Source organism: Camarhynchus parvulus, chromosome 13 (genome assembly GCF_901933205.1).
Source record: "Camarhynchus parvulus chromosome 13, STF_HiC, whole genome shotgun sequence".
Taxonomy (NCBI): domain Eukaryota; kingdom Metazoa; phylum Chordata; class Aves; order Passeriformes; family Thraupidae; genus Camarhynchus; species Camarhynchus parvulus.
Genome location: NC_044583.1, coordinates 7887479 through 7909665, shown reverse-complemented (window position 1 = coordinate 7909665; position 22187 = coordinate 7887479). Strand labels below are relative to the sequence as shown.

Sequence of the window (22187 nt, the reverse complement as noted above, 5' to 3'; positions counted from 1 at the left end):
AAAGGACTTGTGTCAGGCAGAAGACAGAATCAAACCAGAAAGCACAGATCCCACACCCCTGTTGACTGTTCTGTGGCCGTGTCTAGGTGAGATACTCACTGGCAGGACTTACATTTTTGAGCAGAAGAAGCCTTTGATTACATGTTAAATCAAAATTAATGAGGCAGCTGTTTTGATTAGCGTGGCATTTCAATAGACATCACAAACAGCTACACCAGAAGTTGCACTGGCTATGAAAACAAACACTAGGCAGAGCCTTACGTATCTCTAACCTGGGAAGTTAAAGGGTGCTTCAAAGCGATGGCCCTCATGATTTCCATTTAGACTTACAAAGTTTGGAGATAAATTATGCTTGTAAAGCTGGAGAGTGGAATGAAGCAGGTTGGAGACGAGACTGGAGACTAACACTTCTTTTCCTAGTTTGTTCTCAATCATTCGCCTCTGGCTACTGGCCACTTGCACCGTCCACTTGTCCGTGTCTGCAATAATGCAGACAGCTTCTGCAATGGGCTCGTCCAGAACAGGGTGCTAGGAACAAAAAATGAAGAGCAGAACCCCAAGAATGACAAATGACAGCACTCTTTTCACAAAACTTTTCACAGAAATATCCATCCTGGATATTAGGAGAGCATTGCTGGATAGCAGGATAGCATCCCAGACACTGCTTCACCTAAAATACATCTGCCCACATTGCATTCCATCCAGTAAAACCAGCAGGGTTTTGTGAGCAAGGCACAGTCTTAGAAGGATAGTGGCTATTTTACCTTTTCTTACAGGCTTTAAAGCATATCACTGGCTGACAGTTACATCTTTGGTATTTGATATAAAGAATTCTTACATATCTAAAGTGTATTTTAAACTCCTAAAACTGAAAGCACCAGAAATCCAACTTGCTGTTTAGTGTGTTAACGAGGTCAGATTATTCCCAGCTGTCACAGGTTTTGCTTCACGAGAGGCCAGCAGAGGGAGTTAGGAACCAAGCCTGTGCCTTGCCATTCCCCCCTGCTGGCGTTCCACCTCTCCAAAGCCACGAAAAAGGGTTCAAAAAGGGAGTATTTAGAAACCCACTGTCCTTCCCAAATAAATTTTCTGGGCTGAACCTTTAGCCAATTATCTGCTTCCAAGGAGTCGCAAGGGCATGCAGAGAAGGGCTGCAGGTCTAATGCACATTGTTGAAGTGAGAAGTAGGGAAAAGGGGACTTTTTGGAAGGTCTCAGGAGAGTGGCTGCTCAGCAGTCTGTTTTTCTTTATTCTCTGGGGAGCAAACTAGATGGGAGCAGATGTCACACTTTCAGTGACAGCCTGCTTTCTACTTCTTTCCTGGTAAAAGCGGGAGGAAATACCACACTTCCTAGTCATGCCCCAGTTCATCTAGGGAAAAACTGCTGTGGAGGAGAGATGATCTCCAACACGTCAGAAGCACGAGTTCCCTTCAGACCATTATCTTTACATTGGTTTCTCCTTTTCCAATGAGGACAGTGCTAATGGATACATGGACTACCATCCTAAAGAAGGAGCAATGTCTCCAAAATACTGAGCATTTGTGATGGAGAACATATTCTGCTGCACAAGCAGCAGCACATGAGTCAGACATGCAGGGACAGAGGAGGGAGCAATAAGAGCTTCTGCACCACTGCAGAAGGACTCTGTGCCCAGGGAGAGAGGCCCAACCTCAGCATATGGCCTTGTTTAACATCATTCCATCCTGTGGGGACACAACCATCAGCTGCCAAGCCTACAGGAGACAGCGATACAGCTCAGCACTGAGATCCCTGTTCCCAGGGCACAAGCCTCCCAGCTGACTTTAGTGGGAGTCTGATCTTTCATGCTCCAGAATTGCAGTGAAATATCCACATTTTTCAGATACATTAATTGAGAGAGGAGAAAAATTGGTGACCTGGGACTGGAGAAATCTGACAGGAGCTGTGACAGGAAATATTTCCACTTCCAGCAGGTTTGTACCTTCACAAACATTTATCTTTCCCTACTGTGAGAAATACATTTACCAAATATAGCTTAATTACCTGCACAGCATGAGACAAATCTGACACCAAACAGTGCCTCAGCTTTTCATCACTTCCTATTCCTTGCAAAACAAAGTCAGGGACGTAAGAGGAACAGTAGCCTCCTAGTAAGGATCTTCCAAAATTGGCAATACTGGGCTGGACAGAGTTGACTTCAACTAATTTTGACCTGCAAGAAAGGCATATCAAAGAGATGTACAACAGTAAACAGCAAATTCACCTTACATAGGATGCATTTCTACTTTTTTCGTATCTCTTCTAACTTGAAGTCAAGCACTTCTTAAAAAGTTTACAGTCAACTTTTGCAGTCAGCTTGTCATGGAAGCAGAGAATACAAGCCAAGATCACAATACACCATTAGTATTTTTTTCCAGACAACTGATCTCTCAATATTCCTCAACAACCAGCAAGCATAAGAGATACTTTTCCAACCCCTGATGCCAAGTTAGGCTACAGTGCCTCCAAATACGTGACATGAGAAGAGGCTCCATCTTTTTAGGCTCTGTTAGTGCTGAACAGTACTTACCCAGGGAAGGGAATCTCATATTCCTCTGCCCAGTCTTCTTGCTCTCCTCCATAATAGTTACTGCCCAGTCTAGTTAGATCATGGCCTGTATCCTCACTCTCGCTGTCACCCAGGGCACTGTCTGAACTCTCATTTCTTGGAATGTCCCAATCAATTCCTGGGGCTACTTTTTTCTCTACGTTTTCCCTGTCCCCATGGGGGACGCGAATAGAGATTTTCTCTCTTTGGTCCTGCTCATTAAAGCAGTTTTTGTAGGTCTCTTGTCGAACAGAGTCCATAAATTTACAAAATTCACTAGGTGGTTTGCAAGCCTTTGTACAGAGCTTTTTAGAAAATTCTAAACTACTGTTGTGAGCAAGAAGGTTCGCAGCTGCTTGCCCTGGAATATCATCAGTAGTCTGGGTTTCAACTGAACTGTCATCAGTGAAATATTCATCAAACAGACTCATGCTCTCAGCACTGTATGGGTTTGAGTTCCAGCTCTGATGCTCACTAGCAACTTGAGGAAAGGGTTCAGCTGTCCCACAGTCTCTATTTTGGTCCTCAACAGTTTGTTTAGCTTCACAGTTCTGATCAGCAGACACTCCTGCCTCCGCTGCTGGCGGGCTGTGATGCCTGGCAATTTGTTCCACTACTGCCTGACTTCTCAGTTCAATGTCTGAGTCAGGTGACATGGAATCTCCGATGAGGAAAGTCACCTTTGTCTGAGCCTCGGCAGCGCTGCAGGGGAATGTGTCCATGAAGAGCTTATCAGGTGGCTTCTTCTCCACAGCAATACCAGGTGTCCTTGTGCTCCCTCCTGCTTGGCTGCCCGCCTCCAGAGCATCCTCACTCCTCCACGTGCTGCCTACTGGCTCCAAACAAGATTCTGTCCCCACACATTTCTCGGGTGAAGATGACCCTGTGCACACCACAGTCTCCAGTTTGGTATCCAGGCAGGGCCTTGGTTGTGTCACATCCACAGCATCTTCCTGGCCATCCTCAGGAACGATGGTTCTGTTCTCATCTGAAGAAGACTCCAGCTCTACCTTAGGAGTGCTTTGCATGTCTTCTCTCTCTTGCTGTGCAACACTCTCTATGTTCTGTGCGAGGGAAACGGGACATTTGCAGTATTTACAGCTGCAGTTGGGAGCTCTCATCTCTTCAGACTCAGTGGGGAGCAAGTTGCCCCTGTTCTTGTGCATCGTGACAAGCACGTACTCAGACTCTTCCACTTCTCCTTTCTCCAGCGTGGTAGTGATAACAGTGCCAGGCATGACAATGGCCTCATCTTCCCCATTTTCCAGAAGGTGTGTCTCTTGAAGTTCAGAGCATCTGATGAAGTAAGTGAGGAAATAAAGCAACCTCTGGACCAGGTCATGTCTTTTGCCAACCACGACTGTTTTCGCTAATCTCACAGGTGATCCAATGGCCCCATACAGGTCACCTAGGACAGGAAATTAAACACACAATTATTTGGCATCTTTGCAATTTATTCTTCTAACAGTCAGCTGTTGGGCTGGTTTTCAAAGACCAGGTCTATAAGAGAGAAATACTAAAGGAGTAGAGATAAAACAGCTATGCTGTATTTTGTTTTCAGTACGGGAATCCCAAAGATGCTGTTGGTATGATTTGTAAGGTGAGCCACTGGTCAGGGGGACATCTGATCTCACACATCAGGGAGCATTCACACCACCTCACTCCAGCTTTGGAGGCCCATCTCCTGGGACCCTGATACAGCCATGGGACAGAGGAGGCATCTGTGCCAAATTACCTTGGAGAGTCTGGAAAGTGGCCTGGACTTTTACCCACAAAAGAAAGCTGTAAAAAGAAACAAAACCTATGCCAGGATGAGGACAAAAAGTGACCATGACAGGTGCATGGCTGAAGCCAACCTCCTTCTCTTGCCCTCCTTGAGTTCTGCTATGGGTTGGATGGAGTGTTCTGGCTGTACCTGAGTCACCTGGGCAAGTGCCTGTGTGCTCTGGAGGTATTAGGGCACTGCATGACTGCAGGGCTGAGGGGACAAGGACTCCTCTTGAAAGCCACCCTCACCACCTCCCTCAAGCCACATGAGGCCTGAAATCAAGTTTTCTTGCCAACACCCTGGCCATTCCTACCTGTCCAATAATAGGACAACTTCACAAAACCTTCCTTACCTTCCCTAATGAAATCCTATGACTGAGTTTGTGTGCAGAGCAGGACAATCTAACCCCCCCTGCTCTTCTCTACTGGGCAATTATCAGACAGCGTGACCAGCTACAGCACTGACTGGGCTCTGAGACCTTCCCTGGGGCTTGCCAAGCTTTGACTTCCTGTTCTGCTTCACTCTGTTGTATTAGAAGTATGTTCACTTCTGATCAAAAGATGAATTTTCTTCATTTTCTCCTTCCAGAATGAGGTTTAGTGATAATGGCATCCCAAAACACAAAAGCAGATTTTCCCTACAGGAGGAGGAGGACCAGAGGAGACCTGGAATCCTCCACCAGCACCAGAGCAGGGGACCCTAAGGGACCTAACACAGAGCACTAAACAGGGCTTTACTTTTTGACTAACATTTTTTAATGGATAATGCCTTAAACTTAGAGCATACAAAAAACCACAGTGACCACCTCTAAGCTTGAAACACACTTTTGTCTCATTTTGTATTGAAAATAAATAACCTGGGAGGGGAGTAAGCAGCACCACAAACACCGCCTCATGCACTCCCAAGTCTGTAAAGCTGCTGGGGGTTCAGAGGTATTTGCCACCTACCAAGCTGAGCCCACAGTGGGTTGTAGGGATGAGTTTTGGCCAGCATGTCCACACTCTGGGAAGAATGCTTCTCCAGGAAGATTCTTATTGGTGGCTGGCCATTGGGCATGACAGTGGGGACCCAGGCCAGGTGGTTGGTCAGCACTGCAGTCAGCAAAGCTGGTAAAAACCTGAAAGCAAAATGTTCAACATGTTTTTTTCTTTTTCCAGATATACACTCAAGACGTTAAACTGACAGCAACTCTAGTCTATATGGATGAAGGATTAAAGAAATAGCCTGATAAATCAGCAGAGATCATCCCTTCAGTCTTGGTTCCTTGGGGAGAGAAAGGGTGGCTGGACCCTCCCTCCCACCCTGGCAAAGCTCTTTTTTAGAACACACATTTAAAGTAAAATGAAATATTTCAACTTTGTGGCATCTCACTTACTCTGTTTGGCAATAATTATAAGGCTTCCTATTTTGCAAGTTTTACGTTGTAAAACATCTCAAAACCAATTTATTTCACTCACTCTAAGAAAGCAGTGGCACTGTGTGGCCCCTGTACTCCAAGGAGATCCCAAACCCCTTGTGACTGTGGATGAGAAGGAAGACTATTGCCACCAAACCTGTTAAACAGCTGGGTGCTGTGTTCTTTCACCTAACTATTGTGCAATTTTGGCCCACATGGCTGCTCCTTTTCAAAAATAACCCCCACAAAGTTCTGTGCTCAGCCAGAGAAGCTGTGTTCTTAGGCTGGCAAAACAGTTTTCACTGGCTAAGCAATTGAGGTGAAAAAACTTCCTGAAAAACATTAACTATCTGATTTACTGCAATGATAGAGCAAGGTTTCTGCTCTGTGGAGTTTTCCCAGTTGGTTTTCCTGGCAGGAGCTTGGCCCAGGAGGCTTCTTACAGCTCCACACACCAACACATGGTGCTGTTGGCCACAGTGGCTCATGTGTGGGGAGGAAAAGAGCCAAGTGTCTCAAAATAGTGTTATTTGAATAATTTACAAGCATCAGGAACCCTACAGCTTCCATGCAGCCACACAGAGACAGCCAAAGGAGGAGAGGAGATTTAAAACTAGATTGGGAAGGATAAAGGGCTTAATTTTTCTCTGGTTTCCATCACTTAAAATCTTATTATATTTAAAATAAAGAAAACAAACCCAAATAAATGACTATTTAAATGTAACCAACATGTACAGAACTCAGCATGGCAGGGATCAAAGGAGACAACCCCAGCAAAGACATCCACTGAAGCAGGAACTGACCTTTAGAAAATACATCTGCACCCCTCGAAACTCCCTGTGGTTTCTCCCATTGCCCTGGGGCAGGAGCAGGCAGAGCACAGTGACCACTGTCACCTTCCCCTCAGGGGACAGAAGAGATGACAAAGGTGGTGGCAGAGCTGGAGGGTGGGAGCGGCAGCCTCTTCCCACCCTGCAGGGAGCAGTGCCCCTGACCAAATATCTGATCTGCTGGTGACACCCCTACCCAAACTAGGTTTGTGCTCTTTTTAGGACTTTAATGGAGATAAACCCTTTAAAAACTTCCCCTGCTCATGCCCTGAAGAAAGGGGCTAAAGTATTGACAAAAGAGTAAATTTATCAGACTTTCCCCAGTTTATCAGGAACTTTCTTTCTTTCTTTCTCAGTTTTCAACATCTGCTCACAGCTGGGGCCTGAGGCCAGAGAGGTGAGTGAGCACTAAAGAGCACAGCAGTTCTTTAGTGGCATTTTAAAATGATATTTAAGGTTTGTGGTCTGACAGTATTACAGACACAGCTCTTCCTGAATGTATAATCCTGCTCATCACATGATAACTGATTCTGAAAGATAAATTAATGCATTTTGTAAGGTATCTTCACTCCTTTCCAGACATCCACACACATCACACACTTCCTATGGACATGTTTCAGATGTTCAGCCTCTATCAAGATTTAGAGGATTGTGAGGAAGCAGGAATTTAATGAGATAATTTGTTATTTGTTTCAAAAAGAAGGTATTTATGGATGGCCTTTTGATTCTTTGATTATCAGGATTTTAACAACTGATTTAAAAATTGGTTTGAAATAAAAAGGCACCATCACATATGTAATTTAGAAACTAAAATCCACCATACTGATTTTTAGAAGCATTTTCCATCAAGAAAGTGAACTCCTTCATGAAGCGATGGCACAGCTGGTTCTTCTCTGGTGTCCCTGACATCATGGTGAGCCAGACAGGCTCCCCAATCCGTGGCATCGTGTAGAGATTGCAAATAGTTGTTCTAGAAAACAAAACAAAAAAATCCAGGAGGTTAAAGAAAAAAACCAAACAAAAAACCCAAGCAAAAAACCCAACAGCCCCCAAAAAACCAAGCCAAACAAAAAACTCCAAACAACAACACAAACAAAAAGTAGAAATCCCAGCTTAAAAGAATTCTGTGCAACATTTAATCCAGCTCTCATTTCTATCAGAAACAAAATTTTCTCAGCAACCATTACCCAAACCATGTTGTTCATTAAATAGCACAAATTCACCCTTTACCTCAGAGAGCTGAACCTCACAGGTTCCTCCTGCATCCACCTGACCTGATCCCAAACACAGCAACATGCCCTGGCACAAGTCAAGAGCTGCCCTGCTCTGAATGAAGAAGGAAGAGATAATTTCTTCTTATCTCCCTACTTGTTCTTAATTTCATTTAAAACAAACTTCTGCTTTATTTATGACTAGGACAAGATTGTATATATCTGACTTATAAATATACCTTAACTTCCTCCTTGCTTTAAAAACTTGGTGAATCTCCAGGCCAAACCTATATGAAGTGTGGGTGTGTAGAGCAGGGAACCAGTTCACATCTTTAGCTTTAAATAGAGATGATGACAGTAAAGGCACCCTGTGGCTGTACCTATTACACACTCACCACATCCTTTTTGACTCTACAGAGGACAGTAAATGTACAATTAAAAATTTGCTCTGCAGTAAAATACCAGATTAAAATCCCTCAGATTATTGTTAAACTCCTCTAAAATATAATAAACAAGTTATAGTTTAAAGTACAAAGCCTACATTATGACACTATGGGAAGCTGTCTTTCTAACACAGTAAACATGTAACCCTGAAAAAGCCCAAAAGGACATGGGAAATGACTGATCAATTCAGGTTTCTCCTTGCCTAATGCACTACTTTTTCTAGGCAAAGTATTTTTGTTTTAAAAGGCAAAGATACACATTACCCCATTATCCCTAGCACCACCCCTGATTTATAAAGATCTTATATCTTCTTTTTTATAGCTATAAAAACTTCTGAATTTCTGTTATATCTTCTATATCTTCTCTGGATATCGTGGTCTCAGAATTTACAGACACTTCCAGCAGCAAAGCTGTGCAGAGCAGGCAGGCAAACACACTGGAGCAGCAGCTGCCAGATCTTCCATGGTTTAGTGTTTAAAGAGAAACTCCCAGGAAGTGAGAGCTGCACGTCAGCAGCAGCAGCAGCAGAGCACATCCCAGCCTGGGGACGAGGGAGGCACCCCCAGCTCCTGGGCACAGAAGCAGCTGGGTGGTGACCCCAGAGCTGCTCCCCAAAGGGCAGCAAAGGTGACTGAGGTCACCAGGGCTGCTCCTGAAGGAAGAAGGTGAGGGGGCAGTGGCTTTTTGTGCTTTACTTTCCCTAACAATTTTCATCAAATACAAAATCCATTCTTTGTGTTCACAACAGCCAAAATCAACCCTGTCTTCTTCAAAGGTTACACCTTCAAATCCTCCACTGCCAGAAGCATGATGAGAGCACCACTAAAGAGTCGGTGTGCTAGAGAGGGGGACAGCTGAGTTACCTCTGCACTCCCCAGCCCCCAGAGGCTCTGCTGGGTCACTTTGGAGCAGCCTCAGCAGCTGCTCCACGTTACCTCTGCTGCTGGTCCTGTCCTGGCAGGAAAGCCCAGCCTGAGCACAAGTCCTGCTGCCCAGACAGGAGTGGGGCACACAGCCAGGGACACCAGCCCTGCCTCTGGGGCACCAGAGGGTCTCCAGCAGCACAATCTTGGGGTACTGGGACTTCATTCCTCTGCAGGGGTAACCTGGGACTGGGGGGGTTTAATAGGAGAAAGCTTTCTGTCCACAGCCCATTAACTGGAGCAGATGTTAAAGATGCCAAAAAAAAAAAGAAACCTCAAGTCCAGGGATCTCAAGGAGTTTAAAAGCTCAAAACAAGTATGAAAGCTTACACCCCCCAGACACAGCTGACCTGAGAGGCTGAAGATAAACAGCACAACTTAACGTAAAACACAGCTTATTTCTCCATCCTATGCAAACTAACCCAAGCCAAGCCTCTTGCAGCTCGGCTGTTTTGAAAAAAGAAACTACTTCTACACTAAAACCAACATATTAAAATACTTGTTTTCGTTGAAAGGATAGCCTGAGTCTTGTGACTCGTTATTTACTATTCTGGTAACCCTGGCTGCATCTGCAGCTGATAGTGTTTCCTCCGAGCCAGATCAGATTGCCCTGGCCCCTGGCCAGCAGGCATGTGACTGCAGCACAGGGAACCCTCCAGCCAGCCAAGGCAGCAATGGCACACAGACCAAGGGCAAGGATTAACTGCTTCCCAGCTCTTCAAACACCCAGGGAAGCTCTCCTGCCAGACAGCAAAGGGCAAAAACGAAAACAAAACAAAAAAAACGCACGAAGAAACCCTCCTCAAACACTACGGGGAAGTTAACAGGATTTTAAAAATAACAATCATTAAAAACTCACTTGGCCACTCTCCTCCTGGCCATCTGCAGCAGCACCCCCTCCCCTCCCTCCCCACACACACACCAGCATGTGAGGGAAAGCTCAGTTAATGAGAGACTCTGCTCTTTTGAGGGTTCCAGTACATTTAAATTGGTTTATATTTGGAAACACCTCTGGGAGGCTGAACTCCAGCCTGGAGCCTCCAGGCACCTTGGCCCCAGCAGTGGAGCATCGAGCAAGGGGCCAGAGAGCCCCTCAGGAAACACCTTCACATCTCACAGGGTTTGAGAGCCAGTGAAGCCCAGCCTGGCCAAGCAAAAAGGAAGCCCTGAGCCAAGCCCAGCCCAATTCCTCTGGGGTCTGCCTGCCCTGAGGGCACAGGTGGCACCAAGGTGAGCAGCCCTGCTCCCACGGACACCCCAGCACAGCTGCTCCACCCTCACCCACATAACACCCCCAACCATCCTGGGTTTCAGTACCAATTTTCAGAACCAATCCAAGACATCTTTCCCTGGTGCTGTACAAACCAAACGAGCCAGACAGCTCCTCATGGATGAACACAGCTCCTCATGGATGAAAGCATCCTGCTGCAGCCCTCTCTTCCCCAAGGAAAACACACTGACCCTCAGCACTGTGCCCCCAGAGCAGCTCTGCTGTTTAGGAGCCACAACATAATGGCAAAGAAAGAAAATAATCGGTGGTTTATAAAGCTTAATTCACATACATTTGTTTCCTATCCTCATTCCATCCTTCCAAAGATGATTTTTCCTTAAAAAGGAACAACAAAACAAAGGCAATCCCCACTGCAGGGAATGCAGGAACGGGGCTCCCCCACTCAGTGCCCGTGCTGGCACCACTGAGCACACTCAGTTCACAGCAGCATAAGCTGCTTAAAAATTACTGGCAGAAAATGGGATCAAATCTGTCTGCCAGAGAGCAGAGAGGTGTTTCCCCGGGCCCTGCACTCAGGGTTTCCTTGCCAGCCAGCATTTGTGCCACACAGGTATTAGTCACATGCATAATCTGTGTTATCAATGTGCTGTGCTGGCCTCAGGGACTGGGGGAGCCAAAATGTTTATGCAAGTACAGTAGCTTATTTCCTAAGTCATGTGTCTGCACAGCTGACATCCATAGAGAGTTCTAAGCCTCTAAGTCAAGTGTTAATAGCTAAACCCATCAGTGCTTTAGAAAATTAAAAATTGCTGTAAAGTGACTAATGATGCAAAGGTAGGCCTGGAGCTGGGCACCAAATTGATGGCAAATTTATCAACAGCCTCCAATTTGCAGAAGCAGCCTGGGCCTTTGAGAGAAGGCAGCTTTGTTTTCCAGCTTTGACCCAGCTCCCTTTTTGCAGGCAGTGGAGTGACCTACAGCCACAGCCCCTTCCCTGCAGAGGGGACTCTGGGGTGAGAGGCTTCCTTCCCTGATCAGCAGGGCAGCACATCCCCCATGCCCACTGATCTGAGGCTGTTCTGATCACCAGATGAGTGCACACCAGCTACTCTTGAGCACCTCTGAAAATCTGGGAGGGTTTAAAGAAAAACAAACAAAAAATATTCTCCTTAAAACAACAAGACTGCAATGAGTTAAACCAGCAACAGGATTACATTTTAGAATCACCAGCCCACTGAAGTCAGCACCCTTCTTCCCTCCAGCACAATTTGCTAAGAGGACAGGAATCAACACAAGTCTCAGGTTCACCAAAGGACTCGTCTCCTGACTTCCCCGTGACTTCAGTGGGAAAGCAGACACCTAAAGAGATAATAGTGTCCTAAATGGGTTTGCTGAACCTGTGCCAAAGCATCTTTGCATCCAGCCTTTGGTATTTAAATATACCTCTCTTTTCTTACCAGACACATCCTGCATTGCTTTGAAAAGCAAGGGGGTCTTGCATGTCACAGAAATGAGGATGACATGCATGTCACACATGTCACAGGGGCACAAGGACCCTGCCCAGACTGGGGGCACCAGCTGTTGCCCACCTCTGAATGCAATCCCTTAAAAAACCCCAGCAAAACCCAAAATTGCCAAAGGCTGCTGCCCCAGGAAATTCATTTCTATGAAATTAAATTGGATTTAATTAACTTCATTGCACTATTAAAGAGTAATATTTATATCACCATGGAAACCTCTGCATAGAACTGGTGGTTCAGCTCCAAGTGCTGGTTATGCAATGGCCATGTCATGGGAATGATCCCAGCTCCTGGAGTGCACTGAGTCCCAGTCTGTGTCTGCTGGAACACTGCTTTCTTCCTCAGCCTGACCACAGCAGCCTTCCTCACCCCATCCCAGCTCAGCACTGCTGAGTGTCCCTTCAGGAGGAAAAGCCAGCACAGGGGATTTGGCCTGTGTTTTCAGGGGTTTTTTCCTGCTTTTGACTTGGGATAGGTGCCCCTCCCCTCCCTCTGGAACTGTTTAACTTGGAAGGACAAAGGAGAACGGGCAAAGTCCACTGTGTATATCTTGAGGGGGAATGTTTTGGGGGAAAGGTTTGGAAAACAGCTGGGGAGCTGGTGTTAACAGAGGGTGGGAAGGCACAGAAGTGGCTCAGGGAGAGACCTGGAAGAAGAGACGGGGCAGAGCTGTGGGAGGGGAGGAATCATTGTGGCTGCTCTGAGTTGCTGAACTTGTCTCAGGCCCCTGGGCTGGATCAGTGGCTGCCAGCAGTCATGAGCTCCCTCTGCTCCTTCTCTTGGCACAGCTTATCCCATCCACAGGCCCACGTGCTCCCCTGTTCTGCTTTCTGTCCCTACAGGACATATCCCCTGCCCTTCCATGTGACTGCCTGGAGGTGAGCTTCTAAAAAAATTTAAAATACACTGTGCCTTCATCCTGCAGCACCACCCAATCCATGGCATTCAGGTAAGAAGTGGAATTGTGGAAAAATAAGTGAGCCCTCAGGATCCTTCTCTGTTCAGTAAAATACATCCTGATGTCAGAAATTTCTTTTTATAACATCAGAGAGCTGTCTTCAATAATGTCTCTAAAAAGCAGCTCTACAGTGGTTGTAAAAGGAAGCACCCTGCCACTCCCATCTGAGAGGAGATGAATCACTCCAAACAGATGGATTTCATCTTAACTCCCTCCCCATGACTTCAACTATGGAAAGAAAATACAGCTAAATGCCAGGGATGTGCTTATCTGTGTTACTTTGTATAATAACTGCCGAACAGAGAGGCTCTGCAGGTACCAATAGCCAGAGATTACAGCACTGCATGTGACTGTGGGAAAAGACAGCTCTTCTCTTCCTAACTGTTTTTCTGAAACACCTTTGGAGCACAGCTTAGAGAGGGGTGAGCTTTGCTCACACATCAGGACAATGCACACTAGAGGAAGATTTCCCTAACAGGGCTTTGCAATGCTTTTCCCCCTCTCAACAGGCCACAAAAGACCATTTAAGAGGTCTTTGGGAGCTTCCTTATCACCCAAAGCATAGAAAACCCTGAACATCTGTGTCCTGTTCACACACAACTGATGGACACACACACACTTGGAAAAATCCAAAACCTCAGACACATTAGGATGGCTTGGCATCACCAGTCCTTTGCTGTACTGACTTTTGCAGAAGACTTTAGACATTTTACGTTACTTATCCTGCACTAAGAAGATCCTTCTAAAACAGGCTCAGGCGCTTTTGAAGAAAGAGACAGAAAGGACAGGAGACATATGGCTCACCTGAACTCATTGAGGGCATCCACAATTCTGTTATACGCCAAACTCCGCTGGCTGGCATCAGCTGATCTCCGACTCATTTTCATGGCCTTGAAAACAATCATTAAACAGATAAGTAACACACAGCTACAGGAGCACAGAAAATGGAAAACCAAGTCATGTGCTTGACTTTATCTTTTGTTCAACTGGTAATGCAAATAATTCTTTTAAGTGATAAAGTGATGGTCCAAGTGCCAACTTTCCCATCTGAGGGAAGACAGGTAAGGCACATTTGCAGCTTCTGCCTCTTCTGTGCTTTTCACCATTCAAGGCATAAAAGTCAAAGTTTTAACTGCAGTGATGCAATTCCCACACCCAACATCAAGTTGATCCCACTTTTGTACCTAGCAACAGGAGTTAGAAATTAATCTGGCAGGGCTGGGAGAACATACACAAGTGCAAGAAGCAAAAGCAACTGTGTTTACCTGTTCTATTGCACTCTTCAGTTTGTTCATGTGACTCTCAAAAAGAGGGAAGTGTGAAAAAAAGAACTCGTTAAATTTGTTGTTTTCATCTTCATCTCTTGAGAGTGAAAAAATAACCCCAATTGCTATCTTTTTCTTCCTAACAATTCCTGGGTTTGGACCAGAGCTGTCATCTGACAAGTTGAAGCTTTCATCCATGGACCTTGGAGCAGGAATAAAAGGGAAAGTTAATGTAATCCACTGCTTAAAGTTGTACCGTGGTTTCCTGTGTGATTCAGTTCTTGAACATTTAACTTCAACAAATCCCTTTTGCTTGAATGTGTTGTCAAATCATCATCTTTGATAACAATCCCTTTGTGATTTTTTACAAACAACTGTTAATTGATTCTGCAATCACAAAACTCTGGAACCAGATTCAAAGTGTTCGTAGGATCAGAATATTGGTATTCTAGTTCTCTCCCATTCCTACTAAGACTTTGTGTTTTGAGTACAATTTTAGGGCTTCTTATCCTCAAAAAACTACAGCCTACAGATTTCCATATAGCTGAAGGCTTTACCAGTTAGTGAAAAAACAACAAACGCCATGAGGCACACAGAGACTAAAAAAGTTCAGTCTGACTTACACCTCTGTAAATACCCCAGTGAAAGCATCAGCAAGAGCAGATGCACATATGCAAGAGCAGAATCAGTGGTGTGTGGGCAGCAAGCAGCCCTGGCATGGCCAGCTCACCATCGGGGGAAGACGCCGTTCTCCAGGCTGGTGGTCTGGCTGCGCCGCCAGCGCCGCTGGTAGCTGCTGGCACAGCTCTTGTTGAACGAGGAGCCCGGAGATGGAAACGGGGTGATGAGCAGACTGCTGAGAGATGCTGCAACAACAAGAGGAATAAAAACCTCTCCAGAAAAAAAGCATTCGGAATATAACACCAGCAACTAAACCAAGTCTCTCAAGAGATACCGATGTTGCTTCTCAAGTGCCTTCTCTTTTGCTTATCTATGTTTCTAATATAAAAATAACCAGTTTATAATGACATTAACAAGCCATGCAAGCATGACAAGGGTGGGACAGTCCTGCTGATTTACATAATAGGTAATGCACAGGATGCACCTTGCTCAGCAACCTGAGTATCAGGAAATAAATTCCTTGTGGAAAGGAGTAATGCTGATCACATCCTTTAACACCCTTTACAATCCTAGCCCAAGTGTTCAACATCCTGAATTTGGAGGGAGGAAAGGGGTGTTGTTGAGGCCAATTCATGTTTTTTAATTCATGTTTAATAAGAACACAGAATCACGGAATGATTTGGGTTGGAAGGGATCTGAAAGCTCATCTCATTCCATCCCCTGCCAGGGGCAGGGACACCTTTCACTAGACCAGGCTGCTCCAAGCCCCATCCAACCTGGCCTCCTGGATTTGGGAAGGAGATGACAGCAAGTACTGTTTAGAAATGCTGCAAGCTCATTTCAATATTAAATCTGCCATGCTTATTTGCAGCTTGTTTAATAAAAGACACTGCTGTGAGGTTACTGTGAGGTGCCCAACACACACCCTCAACACCTGCACCACCTGGACCTGTACAGAGAGGTGTCATTAATGTCACAGAGCAAACCAGAACAATCCCACTTCAGCACTACTTAGCGATGTGCAGAGATCCCAAGACAAATGAATATTTTTGGAGTTTACAGGGTTAACACATGGAATTGCCATTACCAGATCTTGCTATACCGCTGTCTCTGTCCTCATTCTGCTCCCTCCCAGGCATATCCATAGGGTTGCTGTGAACTGTAAAACAAGGAATACCAATTAGCAGGGGAATGTACAGTTCCTTTCTTGTTTGCAGATCTCCATGTAATTAATGAAACAAAAACATGCTCATTAATTCAGATCAACAGCACTGCACAAGGCCATCACCAAGAAAGGCTGCTTAGCTGAACAAACCAAAACACTTACCTGAGAAGCCTGTATATGTTTTTCTACATACACCTATTTTAGTGCAAACTAAAAGCAGGACTTTGTTTCTGTCCATAGATAATTTTCAATAAAATTTTATTGTACCAAGAGGATGTTGGTCACATTTGTAGTATTCAATGTATAGGCAAAACCCACCAAGACTCAAAATAAACACAACTTCATTCCTATACCAGCTTTCTCAGGTATTAGATATGTAATTTTTAAAGGAATTTTGAATGCTGTCTTTAAGAAATTGGATACTTTTAAGTTGTGAGCAGTGCATTGGTTGTTCAACTAAGCTGTAAGCTGTCCAGATTCACAATCTGCATATAGACAAGATCAAAGGTGTGTCAGGTTCAACAGTCTTTAAATGTGATATTTTACAAATATTGTGTGAAATAAAGCTACTCAGCCATGGAAATAAGATCCACTAAAAGCAAGAAATGTCCATTTTGAATTAATCTAATTTAGCTCTAATTTTTACAGTTTGGTTGAAACCAATCCAGATCACAATAGCTTGACATCATTGTAAAATACGATCCCCATAAATATTAATTCCATATTTAAATATTTAAGTTTCCAAAACAAAACAACACAGACAATCCTAAAGAGGACTATTAAATGCCTGCTGTCCTTTGGGGATTTAAGGAATGTGTCCAGAAAGGTAAGGGAGCAAACACCACTGTCCATTTTTTTCTTTTTTTTTTTTTAATATGAGATCTTATTTGCAGGGCTAAACTACAAATCCACAGAGTTTGTCACCCCAGCTAGACTAGCCCCACAGCACAGCACACAGCACACAGCAAACCTGCAAAGAAAGAGGCGCTCCGGATGAGGCGGAGCGGACCTTGCTCTGAGAATGCCCGCCTGGGGCTGCAAAGCTGGGAAAGACCTACATGGCAAAACGTAAAATACACATCAGAGAATGAGGTTAGTAAAGCAGAACAGTCCATAGGGAGGGGGCCAGGGCAGGGAAAGGTTTGAGCCAACATAAATGCAGAGTAACACAGGCAGGAGAACAGCTCTGAGGCTTGACCAGAACGCTGATGTGAGGGTGAGTCTCACAGCTGGGCTATACAGTATTTACACATTAAAATAATAGACCCAGCTTTCCAGTGTCTCCCATACAAGGATGGGGTTTCTCAAAAGGACTTTTTCTTTTTTTTATTTTAAGGTTGAAAAATGATTAATTTATGCAGGCTCAAAGCCTAACTTGACCACAAACAGGAGATTCATCACAGAGTATAATGTTTGTTTTAACATCCACACTGGTGGGGTGCCTGGGGACACTGCTTCTGAAGAGGAGGAGGAAGGGGGAGAAAGAAGGCAGGAATTCATCTTAGCAGAACCAACAGAAAATTATAGGCTCAAATAGTTCTGAGAATAGTCAGTACATAAGTTGAGTGAAATGATCACATAGAAAATGTTAGCAGTCTCAGTAGTGCATTTTAAAAGTAATACTGGATTATAGATATACCAGGGAAACTGTATTTACTGTACATAGAGCCAGAAAAAACATATAAGTATTTTTAAAGAGTTAATTGCCAGTCCCCCTCCTATATTTGAAGCCAATGCTCACTCAAAGTTTTCTGATTATACAAAACACAAAGGCTGCACCTCAAACCTCCCTTCCATACTCTCAGGCCTCCAGTCATTAAAGGGAACACATGACCAGGGCTGCTTTGTTGTTGTTTTTTTTTAACCAGCACATGTGAAAAAAGCACCTTGTAAACAGTTCCCAGCCAAAACACATAAACCCTCCTCCTGTCACAGGTGAGTCTCTGCTGCTGAGCACAGTTGTTGGAAATGCTGCAGTTACAGATTAACTCCTCTCCCTGCTTTACTTAGGGTTCCCTCTGTGCTCAAATGGGAACTGTAAACAAACACTGTTGAAAACTTGTGCAGCTCAATCACAAAGAAAATTTCAGCATCCTCTTCTTGCTGGCAACCTTGTGCCTCTTGCCACACACCCTTGCCCCGAGGTGCTGCTACCTCCTGCTCAGTTCTTGGGGCAGTCACCAGTCACCTCACAGCTGGACACAGGGGACAGGTGGCACTGGCTACACCTGAATCACTCCATGCCTAAGAGCTGCCTTATCTGAACTGGAACTTGCAGTTTAGATCACTCTAATGCTACAGCAAACTTCTGCCAGGCACAAGCCACAGCAAAACCTAACAGTTGATGAAGGTGATCTCCTGTGTCTTAGATCAGGCACCACGTTCACTGCAAAAATCACAACTGAAGACTGCAAGGACTGTGGGAAATGAATGTGTAGGCTGTAAGGTTCTTACAACCTTAATTGGTTTCCCTTACAAATGGACTACTGTAAATTATTTTAATGAGGTATACAGCTCATGAGCTTGAGCAGCATTTAAGCCCATGCTTGGGCACAGTCTTGGCAAAGTCAATGTGAAGGAAAGCAGTAAACACCCCTAAGATCTAGAACCACATCAGAGTCAGAAACCCATTTAAGAGTATCACAGTCATCAAATATACCCCTTACTTCCAACCCTATAAAAGCATATTTCACACACAGCAATTTCCTGGAAAGCAATTGTGAAAATAAGCCCCTTATTCCACCTACAACAGACATTTGTTTGGAAAGTCAACAATCAAAATGAACAGAAAGGGGGGAGAGAGCCATGGATCAGGCTGCTACACTGGGCAACCAAGCACTGAAGTCCTGTCCTATCAGCTCTACTGTTCCAAGAGGAAAAGCCAAGACCTTTGTTATCTAATGCTCATGGAGCCTCCACCCACAGCCCCTCCAGGGAAGCTGAGAACTGAGGACACCAGATGGTTTCTCAAGACTGCTTAGCTGCCATGGTCAGCCAGAGGAGAGAACACAGAGATATTCTGTCTAATCTGATCCAAAGCTGCAGCTCAGCTGTGCAAGGTTAACTGAGACTCGTACAGGACACACAGCCACAAGTGCTCAGGTGGGCAGAGTACAGAGCAGAACAGGAATTATTAATGACAATAAAACCAGGGAACTGAGCCAGGCAGAATCAGTCCTGCCTGATCAGAGATATGCTCTTCAGGAATTTCTACAGAATGTTATTTTCCAACATTTTCTGTATTTGAACTTAAGTATATATAAATATTTCTATTATGTATTTTGTATACCCATATGCAGCTGTGTATACTGAATGACTGCTAATTCCCTGAACAGTCCAAGTTATTCTCCTCCAAGCTCCATCAGCATTAATCTTCTGTTACATCTTTAGCTTTTTAAAATTTGATTCTATTTAAAAGATTTGCATGTTCTAGAATCTATGTTTACTCAATTAAAGATATCAGCAAATAAAAGCTGTTTGCAATTACCTATATTCCCAAGAAGTCCATTCATAATTGTACTGTGGTCAGGCTTTAATGTATTGCTGTCTTGATTAATGAACTCAAGACTGTCCTGCAACCTATAACAAACATAAAACATATAACAAAACCAGTGATTTGTATTTCAGTAGAATAGAGATAGTTCATTATAGCCAAAATGGAACAGACAAGGTAAGAACACAGGCTTCTACTAGAAAAAGATTTCATAGCCTAAGGCGTGTCACTTAATAACAGAAAACAGATATTTTTGTAACATATTTTTATAATATTTTTGTATTTTGATATTTTTGTATTTTTCTTCATCTTGGACTGAATCCCCAAGTACCTTACAATATCAAGCTTCACCATATCAGCATGGAAGGAATAGTTCATTCATTCCCTTAGAGCCAGCTGAGGTGAAGACAACCGTGAGGGAAAGGTGAGGACACCACTGACAGGATGTAGCAAGGAGTTGTTTTTTTAGAGAAAGAATCTGGAGGGTCCAAAGAAAGTCCTGTGTGTCCTTCCATTCAGCTGTTTCTGTGCAATAGCTACAAAGGGCAGGGCACTCACGTGTTCAGGCTGCCGTAGATGCTGCTTCCCGTGCGAGCTGTGAACACCTTGCTGAGCATGAGCTGGGGAGGGGAGCTGGGGAAGAGGAGGGAGATGTCAGCCACAAACAGTGCAAAGACAGGCTTTGCCTTCCATTTCACAGCCCTCCAGATTTTATTGACCTTAACACGACATAACAGCCTTTTATTTCAAAAATGACATCAGACTGACTTTAAAGCAAACACAGAAATCCATTTTACTCCGCACTTGTGCCATTCAATTCACTGTTTATCAGCACTAAGGAGTGAGTCTTCTGAAAACACCTGCAGCAAAAACTTCATCTTACCGGATCTGATGAATTTTCAATGTGGAGCCCTTGTAGCTCATGGCCACAGAGCCAAACATCATCTCTCCAAGCATGTTGGCATCTGAGGAGCACCGAGAACCCTGCAAAAAATCAAACCCACCAACGTTTGATTTTAAGCATTTTAGAGGCACATTTCTGCTAAGGCAACACACAAGAGAGAAAGTATTCCTTATTTAAAATAAAAATATGCAAAATATCTTGCTGGGACACAGTTGAACATGCAAAGTTGAACAGTTTAATCAAGATAATTCTAACAGAGAAAGTGATCTTCACACTGGCTGTGAGCTCAACCACTAAAACCATGCAACAAACCAAACCCACCTAGGTGAGAGGGAGCAGATTCCAACAGCACTGAGCCAGGGGACTGAACTTTTAAGAATGTGTTAACACACCTCACTGAATTAAGCCTAAATCTTGTTCCTGCCTGACAAGAAGAATCAGCAGTTCACTGGAGATGTTAGACTGTGCAATGGAGCCAAACTGGACCAATGTTTACTTGACAAAGACTGAATCATAACTTATCCATGGATGATATTTTATATGGGATGAATCTCTCCCTGGTGGTTCTGTGATGGCACCAGGAAAGAGCTGCAGCATCGCATTAGATGCCAGGCTAAAGTGGTGCAATTCCTGCTTCTCTGGTGGCAGGAGCTTGCTGTAAAGCACACAGGCTAAATACCAAAGAGCAAAGTCACTATGCTGCATCACTGGCTAGGGCAAATTCTGCAAACAAAACCCTAAAATTAAAAAATTACTCAGGGCAATCAACTGGAGACAACTGCTCTGCAGACAGACTTCTTATTGGTGTGTTTTCAATGACTGTGATTACTGTCCCTTTGTCCAGGGCTGTTTCACCTCCAGGCCAGCAGAGTGTAAGTGCTGGGTCTCCACCTGTGCCTTGCCCTGAATAATTTAAAATGTGGCGATCACTAACTAACAGAGCTCAGCCAGTTCTCAGATGAGGAGGTTTGGCACTGTGCAAAAGAGCAACACATTTCCTACAAAGTGTGTGATAGCATGTAATTACTCCATTCCTGGAGAAATCCTTCTAAAAGATCCCTTAAACCTCTCACAGAAACAACTCTGCTGGAAGATGCTCAGTGCATCTCCATATTCCTTATCCAAGCTCTGAACAACCAGAATCCTGAGTAACCAGGTGTTCTACACAGGACTGAAGTACAGAATTGGCAGAATGGTTTGGTTGGAAGGGACCTGGAAGCTCATCCAGTTCCACCCCCTGCCATGGGCAGGGACACCTCCCCCACTGTCCCAGGTTGCTCCAAGCCCAGTCCAACCTAGCCTTGGACATTTCCAGGGGTAGGGCAGCCACAGCTTCCCTGGGCAACCTGTGCCAGTGTCAGACAGCGAGCCTGGAGCACAACCAAGGACAGGGTGTCCCCACCACAGACCCCTGCTGGCAGCAAGAACAGCTGTGAACATCCCACTCAGTGCTCCTGCTCACACCAGCCCACAGAACAAGGGCAGGAACAAGGAAATGCTCATCAGCCAAAAGGCAACACACTCACAACATTTCTCAATTTTTAGTTCTTTTCAAGCACTCTCAATTAAGCTGATGATACTTTTAACAGCCATGCTTTTAACCTCTGAAATCTATCCCTGCAAGGAGAGGGGATGACTGAAAGCAGAAACAACAACTGTAAAAATGAGGCTACAACTCCAAGGTTTGTAAGTATTCAGTGACAGGACAAAAGCTGATCATTAGCTGAGCCTCAGTGAAATTTCCATCTCTGCCTCCCAGGACATCCCACTGCTCAGGTGCACTGTAGGCAGTACTGGAAAAACTAGAATTTAAAACCAGTCAGTATGAATGAGCAGCTCCAAGGAAATCTCAGCATAGATGTTAATGACTCCAGGAAATAACAGGTTTGC

The 22187-nt window shown here is 44.5% G+C and overlaps 1 protein-coding gene across 3 annotated transcripts in view; it reads right to left on the bottom strand.

Moving 5' to 3' along the window:
* FNIP1 (folliculin interacting protein 1) overlaps positions 1-22187 on the bottom strand; it is a 65051-nt gene that overhangs the window by 4170 nt on the left and 38694 nt on the right. For 2 of the 3 annotated variants that reach the window (XM_030957467.1, XM_030957468.1), the window contains exons 4-16: positions 20277-20377; positions 19952-20026; positions 19388-19479; positions 16871-16954; positions 15823-15894; positions 14845-14980; positions 14115-14316; positions 13654-13739; positions 7386-7532; positions 5284-5453; positions 2551-3976; positions 2025-2193; positions 331-528 (exon numbers count right to left, since the gene is read on the bottom strand). In XM_030957467.1, coding sequence (XP_030813327.1) covers positions 331-528; positions 2025-2193; positions 2551-3976; positions 5284-5453; positions 7386-7532; positions 13654-13739; positions 14115-14316; positions 14845-14980; positions 15823-15894; positions 16871-16954; positions 19388-19479; positions 19952-20026; positions 20277-20377 — 2958 coding nt within the window. The remainder of the gene's footprint in view (positions 1-330; positions 529-2024; positions 2194-2550; positions 3977-5283; positions 5454-7385; positions 7533-13653; positions 13740-14114; positions 14317-14844; positions 14981-15822; positions 15895-16870; positions 16955-19387; positions 19480-19951; positions 20027-20276; positions 20378-22187) is intronic. The other variant, XM_030957469.1, reaches the window with a different exon arrangement.